At 36.7% G+C, this 13,680-nt stretch overlaps 1 protein-coding gene across 9 annotated transcripts in view; it reads right to left on the reverse strand.

The window, feature by feature from the left end:
• Positions 1 to 1,037: 1,037 nt before the first annotated feature.
• The window catches only part of LOC127844270 (neurochondrin-like), a 40,294-nt gene continuing 27,651 nt past the window's right edge, over positions 1,038 to 13,680 (reverse strand). For all 9 annotated transcript variants that reach the window (XM_052374348.1, XM_052374356.1, XM_052374351.1 and 6 more), the window contains 6 exons: positions 12,676 to 12,799; positions 10,700 to 10,783; positions 8,957 to 9,127; positions 6,190 to 6,288; positions 5,339 to 5,456; positions 1,038 to 4,139 (listed from right to left, as the gene is read on the reverse strand). In XM_052374348.1, the coding sequence (XP_052230308.1) occupies positions 4,097 to 4,139; positions 5,339 to 5,456; positions 6,190 to 6,288; positions 8,957 to 9,127; positions 10,700 to 10,783; positions 12,676 to 12,799 (639 nt within the window). In that variant the 3' untranslated portion in view covers positions 1,038 to 4,096. The remainder of the gene's footprint in view (positions 4,140 to 5,338; positions 5,457 to 6,189; positions 6,289 to 8,956; positions 9,128 to 10,699; positions 10,784 to 12,675; positions 12,800 to 13,680) is intronic.

The following is a 13,680-nucleotide window of genomic DNA, read 5'->3' on the forward strand; positions in this document are numbered from 1 at the left end:
TTTCACTAGGCATAAATGGGTTAATGCTATAACACACAACCTCGGACAACTTGTCATGCAGAACACACTTTCTGAATCATGTACTACCTAAACTGGACAATTTTTTTTCAAAACCCATCATTTCATCTTTTGTCTTGTTCTTCATAAAAACTATTTTATGTGTACTCCACTGTTTACCACTTATTTCATATTGCCTTGATACTGTATGTATATTCTATATTCATGATTTTCTGGTTAAATGTATAAAACGTAATTTGTTGATTTTATTTTGTCAGATTTCATTATCATGTCACAAGTTAAACAAGCGGGTCAAGATGACCATTAAACACTCACGTTCTAAGACACCAATTATTGAAGGTTCAACCTGATGCTTTTTTTGGCCCAATTTGAAACAGATGGCCTTCATATCAATAGGATAAACATTCGGCTCAAGATTCCTGAAAAATTATTCATGAATGTGCCCATAAGAGTGGTGACAAGTATTTGTTAAGATTTGACCTGGAAACCTTGTTTTTGACCCACATGATCAAGATTCAAGTTCAGTCTTGATATTGTCAAGATAAACATTTTGAAAGTCTATTCAAGATTGAGTTATAAATGTGGCTTCTAGAGGGGTACAATGTTTTTCAAAGATTTGACCTGGTGACCCAGTTTTTGGACGCACCAGCCCAAGATTTGTACCACGCCATGATATGAGCCTTGTTCTGAGAAAACTGGGCTAAATGCATGTGCGTAAAGTGTCATCCCAGATTAGCCTGTGCAGTCCACACAGGCTAATCAGGGACGACACTTTCTGCCTAAACTTGATTTTCATTAAGGAGGGACTTCCATGAAACTAAAAATACCATAAAAGCAGACAAGTGGCTCAAGGGTAGTAACAGCTGAAAATGATGACCATGACGACGGACATTGGGTGATCACGTTAGCAAACCTTGCCCACTTTGTGTCCAGGAGAGCTAATGACGATGTTTCCAACACCTTCTCTATGATATATTCTGGACATATGTGTTATGGTAAATGTACACAAAAATCACACATGTATTCAGCAAGTCTTTATTTACAAAACAGGGTAAAAATGGAAAAATCAACAACATCATACCAATCCGAAACAAGAGATGTGTTTGTCAGAACACATTGCCCCCTATTGCGCCGCTTTGAAGCCATAAATTTGACCATAGACCTTGATGGATGACCTTGACCTTTCACCACTCAAAATGTGCAGCTCTATGAGATACACATGCATGCCAAATATCAAATTGCTATCTTCAATACTTAGTTACAACAGTTGCTATCTTCAATACTCAGTTACAACAGTTATGACCAAACTTTAACGAAGGATAAAGTTTAAGAAAAGAAAAATACAATGATATTTGACCTTTGACCTTGTCGGATGACCTTGACTTTTCACCACTCAAAATGTGCAGCTCCATGAGATACACATGCATGCCAAATATCAAGTTGCTATCTTCAATATTACAAAATTTAAAGTTTTGGGACACACACAATGAATGAATGACAGACAGACAGGCCAAAAACAATATACCCCCGATCTTTCGATCGGAGGACATAAAAAATAAATAACAAGAGCTGTCACTGTAGGATGACATATGCCCCCTATTAACGCTTTGATAGAAGTTATGAGCATTTTTCGAAACCTAAACGCAGATTTCGAAACCTTAACGCAGACCCTAAGTTCAAGGTCAAGGTCACAGGGGTCAAAATTTTGTGCGTATGGAAAGGCCTTGTCCATATACACATGCATACCAAATATGAAGGTTATATCTCAAGGGACATAGAAGTTATGAGCTTTTTTCGAAACCTAAACGCAAAGTGTGACGGACAGACGGACGGACGGTCCAATCACTATATGCCCTCCTTCGGGGGCATAAAAATTGTGTCAATGTTTTACAAAAACTATTGACATAAGAGGGCTTTCTTTATTTGAGAACTACTTAGGAAACTTTTTAAAATATAATTTCTCATGGAATCACTGTCATTGATTGAAAAAGATACACAGTTCAATAGAATACATACTGACATATTTTTATAATGCTTAAAATAAATGTATTAAATAACTTTACATAAAATACACATAAAAACCAACAGGATGTTCATTTTCACATTGTGTCCCTTTTATGGATATAGCTGAACTTCATATCAGGTTTATAACATGCCATAAAATGTTTAGCACATGCTTACTTATCTATTACTAGTTTACTATGGTGGCATAATTGCATAGAACAAACACAATGCTATTTCTGTGTAATTCATTTAAGTTGGGCATGTATCAAACAGACATGTGATATAATTCAACCTTAAGTAAATATTATATCACGATTTTTAATCACATAGACACAAATTGTTTTATGTACATGATAAATGATTTTCTATATGCGCAGTTCAACAGGAAGTTATTCAATAGTTATAAAAAGAGGGCCAAAGGCCGGAGGGTGCTCACCTGTGACCAGAGGACCGTAACATTACTGAACTGGTTGCGCATCACTATAGCCATAAAATGTAAACTGCCCCACCCCCACCCCCTGACAGCCATATTTTTCAACAGATCAAAACCATTTCCCAATTCAACTGAGACATCAGCACTATTTTCTGAGCAAGTTTCATGATTGCAAACGAATATATAGATTTCTAGTGTTCACAGGGTTTTACTATAAGGAAAATTGCCTGTCCCCTGGTGGTCCTTCTTTTGAGCAGATAAGATCCAGATAAGATTTCAAACTAGGCACAGAAATTATTGGAATAAATGATCTAACCAAGATCGGACAAAAAATAAGACTTCTACAGTGTTCATGGGTTTTCACTATAGCCCCATAAGGAAAATTGCCCCCTTAACTAACTTAGCATATTTCATAACATTTAAATGTAAGGACAAGAAACTTGTTGGTGTGGACATGTGTAATCTTAGGGCACTAGTTTGACTGGACAAGTGAAATCTTAGGGCACTAGTTTGACTGGACAAGTGAAATCTTAGGGCACTAGTTTGACTTGACAAGTGAAATCTTTGGGCACTAGTCTGACAGGGCAAGTGAAATCTTAGGGCACTAGTTTGACTGGACAAGTGAAATCTTCGAGCACAAGTTTGACTGGACAAGGGAAATCTTAGGGCACTAGTTTGACTGGACAAGTGAAATCTTAGGGCACTAGTTTGACTAGACAAGTGAAATCTCAGGGCACTAGTTTGACTGGACAAGTGAAATCTTAGGTCACTAGTTTGACTGGACAAGTGAAATCTTAGGGCACTAGTCTGACTGGACAAAATGACTTAACATTTAATGTCTGGCTCTGCAGAAACATGGTGATCACACCAGCTCAACTTAATCACTATGTGCTCAAGTGAGCTAAAAAAATCACAGCAACCATGATTTGAAATACAAAATGACACTGCACACACATAAATCCAAAAACAACATCAATGTCTTCACAGATGAAGGGAGCTAATCAACCATTTTCTTCAGGTCATTCTCCAATATTTATAATAAAATAATAACCATTAGAATAAAAAGCTTTAAAATACAGATATTTAGTTATTTACAAACAGACCATTCAAAACAAGATCATTATTTTGGTTTTGAAACCTTTAGATATACTTATGTATCAAAAATGAAAAGAATAACAACACAAAACCATCAAAAATAACAAATCACAAAATATACAAAATTCCTAAAAAATATACATTTAATTATAAAAGGAATTGGTTTGAATGCACACATAAAAAGTGTATAAAGAACATATGGTCCTTATATATTCATACAATGTAAACGGACAATTAATAACTGTAAGGTTGGATGGTTTGTATCTTAAAATGTTTCTTGTCTTCAAACAAATCTCCAGGTAATTGGTATTTTGTTTAACTTGTTATAAGAAGGGGATGGTAAATAGATAATCAAGCTGACATTATGTGTTGTTTTTTTTTAACCGACTTTAAACCAAGTTTCGGTTATTTCGGTTGACAGTCTGTTGACAGAATGCATGGAACTCCACCAATGTTAACCAATCAAAACCAGACGACTCTGGATTTTCCACCACAGGTTCCATACCGCAGGATATCTTCAAGTTGATGCTGTTATTGTTCTGCTTACTAAGAATTGAGTGAATTGGTCAGCTCTTTCGATTTGAAGAACCTACAAAAAATGTTAAGTAGGTCATATGATTATGATGTCCTAGCTAGTGATACATGATGTCCGTGCTAGTGATACATGATGTCCGTGCTAGTGATACATGATGTCCGTGCTAGTGATACATGATGTCCATGCTAGTGATACATGATGTCCGTGCTAGTGATACATGATGTCCATGCTAGTGATACATGATGTCCGTGCTAGTGATACATGATGTCCGTGCTAGTGATACATGATGTCCATGCTAGTGATACATGATGTCCGTGCTAGTGATACATGATGTCCGTGCTAGTGTAGTGATACATGATGTCCGTGCTAGTGATACATGATGTCCGTGCTAGTGATACATGATGTCCGTGCTATCTCATTTTCTCATTTTAATTTACTCACTTTAATGATCTTTCAAGTATTATTTATGTAAAATTGGATTAAAAACAAGGGCTGTTTGTAAAACATGCATGCCCCCCATATGGGCTGTCAGTTGTAGTGGCAGCCATTGTGTGAATACATTTTTTGTCACCGTGACCTTGACCTTTGACCTAGTGACCTGAAAATCAATAGGGGTCATCTGCAAGTCATGATCAATGTACCTATGAAGTTTCATGATCATAGGCGTAAGAGTTCTTGAGTTATCATCCGGAAACCATTTTACTGGTTGGAGTCCCCGTTACCTTGACCTTTGACCTAGTGACCTGAACATCAATAGGTGTCATCTGCGAGTCATGATCAATGTACCTATGAAGTTTCATGATCCTAGACGTAAGCGTTCTTGAGTTATCATCCAGAAACCATTCGGTGGACGGACGGACCGACAGACATGTGCAAAACAATATACCCCCTCTTCTTCAAAAGGGGGCATAATAACTGGACTTGTAACATACAATATACCCCCTCTTTTTCCAAGGGGGGCATAATAACTGGACTTGTAACATAACCTCCCCACTATGTTTATTTTTCCACAAAACTAAGGCATCCATTTTCCTGTCAAAATTCTATTATTTGTAATCTAGATCAAACTGACCTGAATTTTAAGATGTAAAACATACATACCAAACATTATTTGAATATATCAAGATTAAAATTAATTAGTGTAAACAGACCATTGACACCAAAACACTGACAACCTTACTTTTAATAACATATTAACATGTCTGACACTGACATTTATGCATGACTATGTGAAGACGCTTCAGTGTACATACCTAGCTAGATTATCTCCCCCTTTCTCCTTGATCACAGCTCGTGCCGCTTTGTTGTCCTTGGCGACAGCCGTCAGCAGCATCTGGAAACAACTCTTAGTCTCCTCCGCTACCGTGTTTGCTGTAAGAAGAAAACAATTATTGTAAGCCTCCTTTTGGGTAAAGAAGCAGTTGTGCATGTGCCTGAAATGTCATCCCAGAAAAGCCTGCAGGAATACAGGCTAATCATGGTCGAAACTCTCTACTTAAACATAATTTTTTATTTAAAGGGAGTCTATTTTAAACTAAATACAGTCTAAACGGAATGTTTTGTCCTTGATAAGCCTTTGCAGACTGCACAGGCTAATCTGGGACGACACTTTACACAGATGCATTAAGCCCAGTTTTCCAAGAAAAAAATCATAGAAATACCAAAAATGTTATGTTGGTGTTTTGGATAAGGCGTTCGCCATGCAATCAGGAGGTTAGAGGATTGATCCCCAGGCTGAAGAATTTCCAAGTTTATTTAAAACATTATAGCATTATTCATTAAGAATGACATAAGCTTCATTGATAATCACCATATTTCTATCAGGCAGATAGAATTCATTCACGCTCTGTCAAAAAAAGTCTTCTATCAGGAACATTTTCTGTCAAAACTGGATTTTAGCTAATATTACTTCATTAAAAAGAAAAATATCATAAAAACGGAAAGTTTCGTACCTTATTAGCCTGTGCAGAAGGCACAGGCTAATCAGGGATGACATTCTACTCACATGCAATTAAACCAATTTCCAACAGAGAAGCTCAAATCTATTTTTTTAAGAATAGGTTGGTAAAAAATAATTGAACTTCAACAAATTTCGCTCCCTCACCTTTGACATCAGCAATGACCTTGAGCAAGGACGGCAGCCACCCTGCCTTCAATATCAGCCCTGGGAGCTCCTGGTATTTGGGAATGCACTCAGAAAATGCTAAAAAAGCCCAATGAAACAAGCATTACATAACAGTAAGATGTGGATGGCTCCAAGTCGCAGGGACTGAAATGAGAACACGAGAACTTTGAGCCATCTGAACTTTAGGCAAACAATTCCTAATGTGATGTGCTTACTTAGAATTGTCTGCAACATATTTCAATCTTCTGTGGAAGAGTTTGTATAATGCCTTAGCTTCAAACTGCTAACTGCTATGAAATAACATGAACCAAATATCTATTTCATATTTGTATTAATAAATATATTTTTCAAAACAGTTATAAAAAAACAAATATAATACAAGTAATAACAATGTATAGAAGTTCAACACATTTTTATGAAGCACACTTACAGGTAAGAATCTGAGCTGATATAAACATGCATAGGCTTTCTAAACTTTAATTATAAAACACACTTTCTTAGAATAAATATAGAAATTAACAAACCAAATACAAATTAAACAACACTATTATTTTTTATTTCAAGATTGATAGGATGACAATATGTGTGGTACCTGATAACTACTTTATGCACATATACTTGTTACGTTGTGTTTTAGCACAAATTGCAAGAAAAATGTTTCTACAAAAGCACAAGTTCGCAAACAAAGTGTCAATGCAATATTTTACTCAAACCAATTCACAAATTTGTTGATAACACGTTCGCAACTGTAAAATCAGTTTTTGCATGACACTAATCAAGTGCGCCGAATCAATTAACAACTTTACTTTTCTTTATTTGATCAGGAATTAGAAAACACTTTCAGCCATCAGAAAATTCAACTATCTTAAAGTCGAATAAAGCAGCAAAAAATATTATGAGTATACACATGTATAGCAATACAAAAATTGTTCCTTTGATAAAACTTCAAGCCATCCGCAAATTCGAGCCAATAAGAGTTGACTGTAGTATCAAGTCAAAATGTCATTTCATGCATGTACAGACTGCACAGGCTAATCTGGGATGAAACTAGGCACAATCTTTTTGGCCTCTGAAACATTAAGTTCCGAACCCTTCTTACATACCTTGCATGCTGATGAACCACGTCTGTGAGATCTGATCCCAGACAATCTTGTAAGCCTCTGAGATATCCAGTACAGAACACTTCTGACATACTTTGCATGCTGATGAACCACATCTGTGAGATCTGATCCCAGACAATCTTGTAGGCCTCTGATATATCCAGTACCGAACCCTTCTTACATACCTTGCATGCTGATGAAACACGTCTGTGAGATCTGATCCCACACAATCTTGTAGGCTTCTGAGATATCCAGTTCCGAACCCTTCTTACATACCTTGCATGCTGATGAACCACGTCTGTGAGATCTGATCCCAGACAATCTTTTAGGCCTCTGAGATATCTAGTACCGAACCCTTCTTACATACCTTGCTTGCTGATGAACCAGGTCTGTGAGATTTGATCCCAGACAATCTTGTAAGCCTCTGAGATATCAGTACAGAACCCTTCTTACATACCTTGCATGCTGATGAACCACTTCTGTGAGATCTGATCCCACACAATCTTGTAGGCCTCTGAGATATCCAGTACCAAACCCTTCTTACATACCTTGCATGCTGATGAACCACATCTGTGAGATCTGATCCCAGACAATCTTGTGGGCCTCTGAGATATCCAGTACCGAACCCTTCTTACATACCTTGCATGCTGATGAACCACGTCTGTGAGATCTGATCCCAGACAATCGTTTAGGCCTCTGAGATATCCAGTACTGAACCCTTCTTACATACCTTGCATGCTGATGAACCACGTCAGTGAGATCTGATCCCACACAATCTTGTAAGCCTCTGAGATATCAAGTACCGAACCCTTCTTACATACCTTGCATGCTGATGAACCACGTCTGTGAGATCTGAACCCAGACAATCTTGTAGGCCTCTGAGATATCCAGTACCGAACCCTTCTTACATACCTTGCATGCTGATGAAACACGTCTGTGAGATCTGATCTTAGAATCTTTTATGCCTCTGAAATATCCAGTTCCGAACCCTTCTTACATACCTTGCATGCTGATGAACCATGTCTGTGAGATCATATCCCACACAATCTTGTAGGCCTCTGAGATATCCAGTACCAAACCCTTCATACATACCTTGCATGCTGATGAACCACGTCTGTGAGATCTGATCCCAGACAATCTTTTAGGCCTCTGAGATATCCAGTACTGAACCCTTTTTACATACCTTGCATGCTGATGAACCACGTCTGTGAGATCTGATCCTACACAATCATGTAGGCCTCTGAGATATCCAGTACCGAACCCTTCTTACATACCTTGCATGCTGATGAACCACATCTGTGAGATCTGATCTCAGACAATCTTGTAGGCGACTAAGATATCCAGTACCGAACCCTTCTTACATACCTTGCATGCTGATGAACCACGTATGTGAGATCTGATCCCAGACAATCTTTTAGGCATCTGAGATATCCAGTAGTGAACCCTTCTTACATACCTTGCATGCTGATGAACCACGTCTGTGAGATTTGATCCCAGACAATCTTGTAGGCGACTAAGCCTCTGAGATATCCAGTACCAAACCCTTCTTACATACCTTGCATGCTGATGAAACACATCTGTGAGATCTGATCCCAGATAATCTTGTAAGCCACTAAGATATCCAGTACCAAACCCTTGTTACATACCTTGCATGCTGATGAACCACGTCTGTGAGATCTGATCCCAGACAATCTTGTAGGCCTCTGATATATCCAGTACTGAACCCTTCTTCTTGTGTCTGGCTGTGTAGGCCCCACTCAGGAACCGAATGGTTGACTGGAAGAAACGTTCTATGCTCTCGGGTTCCAAGAAATCGCCTTAAATAGAAATATGTGAAATGACCAATCAGAACTTTGCAGGGCTTTTTCTCATGATTTGGGGAAGGGAGCTGGCTTTAATTTTGGGGGAACAAATAACCAACAAAACTGATGGAAGGGAAGAAATTTTCTGAATTTAGCTTTAAATTAATGGAAAATTGCATCATATGAAATAAATTATTTAGGAGAAAGAGCCTTTCTCTCAAAGAAAAAGGGTTTGTTGTGTGCATACTTTCTTTTCTTGTACCAATTTCTTAACATGTATTTAAATCTGTCAACTTGTATTATTTTCAGGAAATTAACAAGTATAGAAGAATAAAACAACATTTTATACTATATTGATAGACCAAGCATACTGGTTAAATTTTGATAACTTATATTATCCACACAAAAAAAACACATAAAAATTCATAAGACAATTTGTTTGGAAATTGTTTTTTTGTTTTACAGGAGCATGGCCCCAAAATTTCAACAAATACAAATAAAAGTCTATTGCCCGTGAATTTTATTCTTATTACACCTGCTAAACTTTCATTTGATTTGAATTAAAATTTACATTTATGTTGATCACTGTTACAAATTGCAAATGAGTATAAAAAACCTGCAGCAATGGATAAATGAAATATCAGGATCAACACTCTTGGAAAGTTCTTTTTAGGTCAAAACAACAAATTTGTATTTATAAATCAATAAAACAACTAACATTGAATCATGGAAAAGACAGCATGCAAGAAAAACTTAACAATATTCAAGAACAAAATAATCCCGAATTCTTTCCCAAAACTGGCAAGTAACAAACAGGCATTTTTAGATGTGTCAGAGGATCTTTTTGTAATCAGATTCATATGCATATTGTGCTTATTATGTTTGTTGCAACACACTGACATAAGTAATGTTGCTGACATGACACGTAATTTTAAAGGTAAGCACATTTCTTTCAAACCCAGACAGTAAGTATTTTACAAACAAGATTTTTTCAAAATATGCTATTTACTTATCAACATTTCATTGTATAGAGTAAACAATGCATTTTTTTCTAAGGAGATGGACTCTGTGTATGTCTGAGAGTAACTTTAAACTTGTAGATATTTGGTGAGTGGCAAAAATACCCTATTTTTTAGCAAAATCTTTCATCTGTATACTGGCTCCCCTTGCCTTAACATCATATAGCACTTTATATACAACAAACTTATGCAAAAATATTTATTTTATTTTTGCTTTTAATATATGTTTACAAAGTCTATCAGATTTTACTAGTTTTCTCTAAATGCACGCTCTTTTAAAATATGCTTTCAGTTCCAAATTCAGAGCATATGCATTTTTAACAAATATTTTTTTAATGTTGATATTATTGGCTATGTTAAAAATTTCATTCAATTTCCAAACAAAGGAGACAATTTTCCAAATTTATTTTGATTGTTTTTGGTCCACAAGTCAAAGTTGGCAATTTTATTTTTATTCCTCACAGCCAACTCATAAAAAAAATAATCTGTTAAAACCAGTCATATAAAAATATTAACCTTGTAATTTCAATATCCATTGGTTTCAGATAACATGATTAGAGTCACTTACCAGCCGTCTTGTGCAGAGATCTCAATAACAGCAGTCCCAGTGTGACAAAGTTGGACCACAATACAATGAAGTCACTGTCATAGTCTGAAATCAAACAATACAAACTTTCATGCTCGATTCCTTATAACTGAAAAATATGATTTCATTTTCACTGTGATTACTCAAAATATAAACTTAATTTACTTTGTCATACCACCAAGCTGAACAATCAAAAAATCCATTTCTTAACCATCATCTTTTCATTAAATTCATTCAGTTGTGAACATAGTAGTAGTTAAAAAGAAGTTGAAGAGAAAGATAAAGATAAAATTACCAAACTGTGTGACTATATTGTAAACAAGGGCTGTTTGTAAAACATGCATGCCCCCCATATGGGCTCTCCGTTGTAGTGAGAGCCATTGTGTGAATATGCTTTTTGTCACTGTGACCTTGACATTTGACCTGGTGACCTGAAAATCAATAGGGGTCATCTGCCAGTCATGATCAATGTACCTATGAAGTTTCATGCTCCTAGCCATAAGCATTCTTGAGTTATCATCCAGACACCATTTTACTATTTCGGGTCACCGTGACCTTGACCTTTGACCTTGTGACCTCAAAATCAATAGGAGTCATCTGCGAGTCATGATCAATCTACCTATCAAGTTTCGTGATCTTTGGCATATGCGTTCTTGAGTTATCATCCGAAAACCATTTTACTATTTCGGGTCACCGTGACCTTGACCTTTGACCTAGTGACCTCAAAATCAATAGGGGTCATCTGCCAGTCATGATCAATCTACCAATGAAGTTTCATGATCCTAGGCGTATGCATTCTTGAGTTATCATCCGGAAACCATTTTACTATTTCGGGTCACCGTGACCTTGACCTTTGACCTAGTGACCTCAAAATCAATAGGGGTCATCTTCGAGTCATGATCAATCTACCCATGAAGTTTCATGATCCTAGGCGTATGTGTTCTTGAGTTATCATTCAAAAACCATTTTACTATTTCGGGTCACCGTGACCTTGACCTTTGACCTAGTGACCTCAAAATCAATAGGGGTCATCTGCGAGTCATGATCAATGTACCTATGAAGTTTCATGATCCTAGGCCCAAACGTTCTTGAGTTATCGTCTGACAACCACCTGGTGGACGGACAGACCGACCGACAGACCGACATGAGCAAAGCAATATACCCCCTCTTCTTCGAAGGGGGGCATAAAAAAAATTAAAGGGCCAAAATTGTGCCAAAAAAAATAGCAGCCAAAATACCTTTCTTTGTGATTATCTACACTCAATTTAAGTAAATTAAACTAAGAAAGATTAAGTAAGATCCACCCAGCATTTTAAGAGTAGTTAAAAAAAGAAGCTTCAGGATATGAAAGAAACAAAGGGCCATAATTGTGCCAAGACTTGTTGCAGCCACAATTATTTTACAAATGATCATCTACAAATAAAAGTCATCCAACTGCTCAAGTATTAGCAAGATCCACCCAGCAAAAAAGGAGAAATTGTAAACAGAGGTTTCTGTACCTACTGACATTCTAAAGAACAGACGAACACGTGCAATGATCCGTGGGGACACAAAATGGCCTAAACATGAAATGGTCAGTGACTTAAGAAATTACATGAAGTTAATAAATTTCCTTAATTTTTCTCAAAATACTTATACTGCAAATATAGGCTTTATAATAGGAATCCTTTGTGGTCTACAAAAGTCAACATTTTTCTATATAAGTTTAAACCTATTCATTTTGGCTGGATTGACTCGAAAGGCTTAATTGAAAAGCTCTCGAGTCCATTTCCTGGGACTAGAACCAGTACTTGGTGTCTATGGGGAAGATCTAAAGAACGCTTCTATAGTGGGGATCGAAACCCATGACCTCCCAGTTGCTAGGCTGACATCTTATCCACTACGCCACAGCGACCTACAATTCTAAACATTTTACTACCAATACAAGAATTATGGGCAATTTTGCAGTCATATGGTACCTATGATGTGAATGCCCTTGACAACGAGCAGCAGGATGTGAGAGAACTCCTTGTTCTCTGTGACCAGCCCAGGATCCACGATTACCAGGTTGAGAAAGATGTTACACAAAACCATCAGGCAGGACTGAAACATGACAGGCTCACTAGGGTTAGAAATGAGGACAGTACAAAATGTTTTAAACATCAGTAGCTTTTAAAACAGTACCATCTTTTGTAGATGATACATCATTAGGTATTATCAAACACACCAAATTCATTAGAGTAAACTGGAGGTTGTCAAAGTCGTGAAAAATCCCTCAAGGTGTATCTTTAGAACAAAGTTTGTGGAGAACCACAATGCGATGTAACACCCAAGATAGTTTGAGCAATTTGGTTTCAGAGTAAAAGACAGTATTTTGATGAAGATATTACACAGAACCATCTACAACACACAATGATGTTGATCTTGATAATAAAATAATTTCATTACTTAATCAATATATTATGATCGTTCAATAGCGGACATGTATGCTCAAAGCCCTAAAGAGAAAATGGTTATTATTAAATGTGTGAAATTCATTTGAAGTCTATGGATGTCACATTACAATGTGTATTCATACATTCCATGTTTTATTTTTACTTGAAAATACAGAACATGCCCACTGATTTTCACAAAGAAGCAATTACGTTTCTATTTTTCTTTTAAGTGCTAAATAAGATTACCCAAAGTACCTGATCACTTATGCCAAAATATATAGGTACACAAGATAATCTCAGACCTGTCTTCTTTTGATGACATTTGGAAATATCTACAAACAACATTTGAGGGTCGCTCTGAGAAAATGGGATTCATTGCATGTGCGTAAAGCATTCTCCCAAATTAGCCAGTGCAGTCTGCCTAGGTTATTCAGGAACAAATCTCTTCTGTCATGGCATTTTTTGTTTAAAGGAAGTCTCTTTTAAACAAAAATCTCGTCAATGTGGACTGCACAGGCTTATCTGGGACAACACTTTACGCACATGTAT

Source organism: Dreissena polymorpha, chromosome 9 (assembly GCF_020536995.1).
Source record: "Dreissena polymorpha isolate Duluth1 chromosome 9, UMN_Dpol_1.0, whole genome shotgun sequence".
Taxonomy (NCBI): Eukaryota; Metazoa; Mollusca; class Bivalvia; order Myida; family Dreissenidae; genus Dreissena; species Dreissena polymorpha.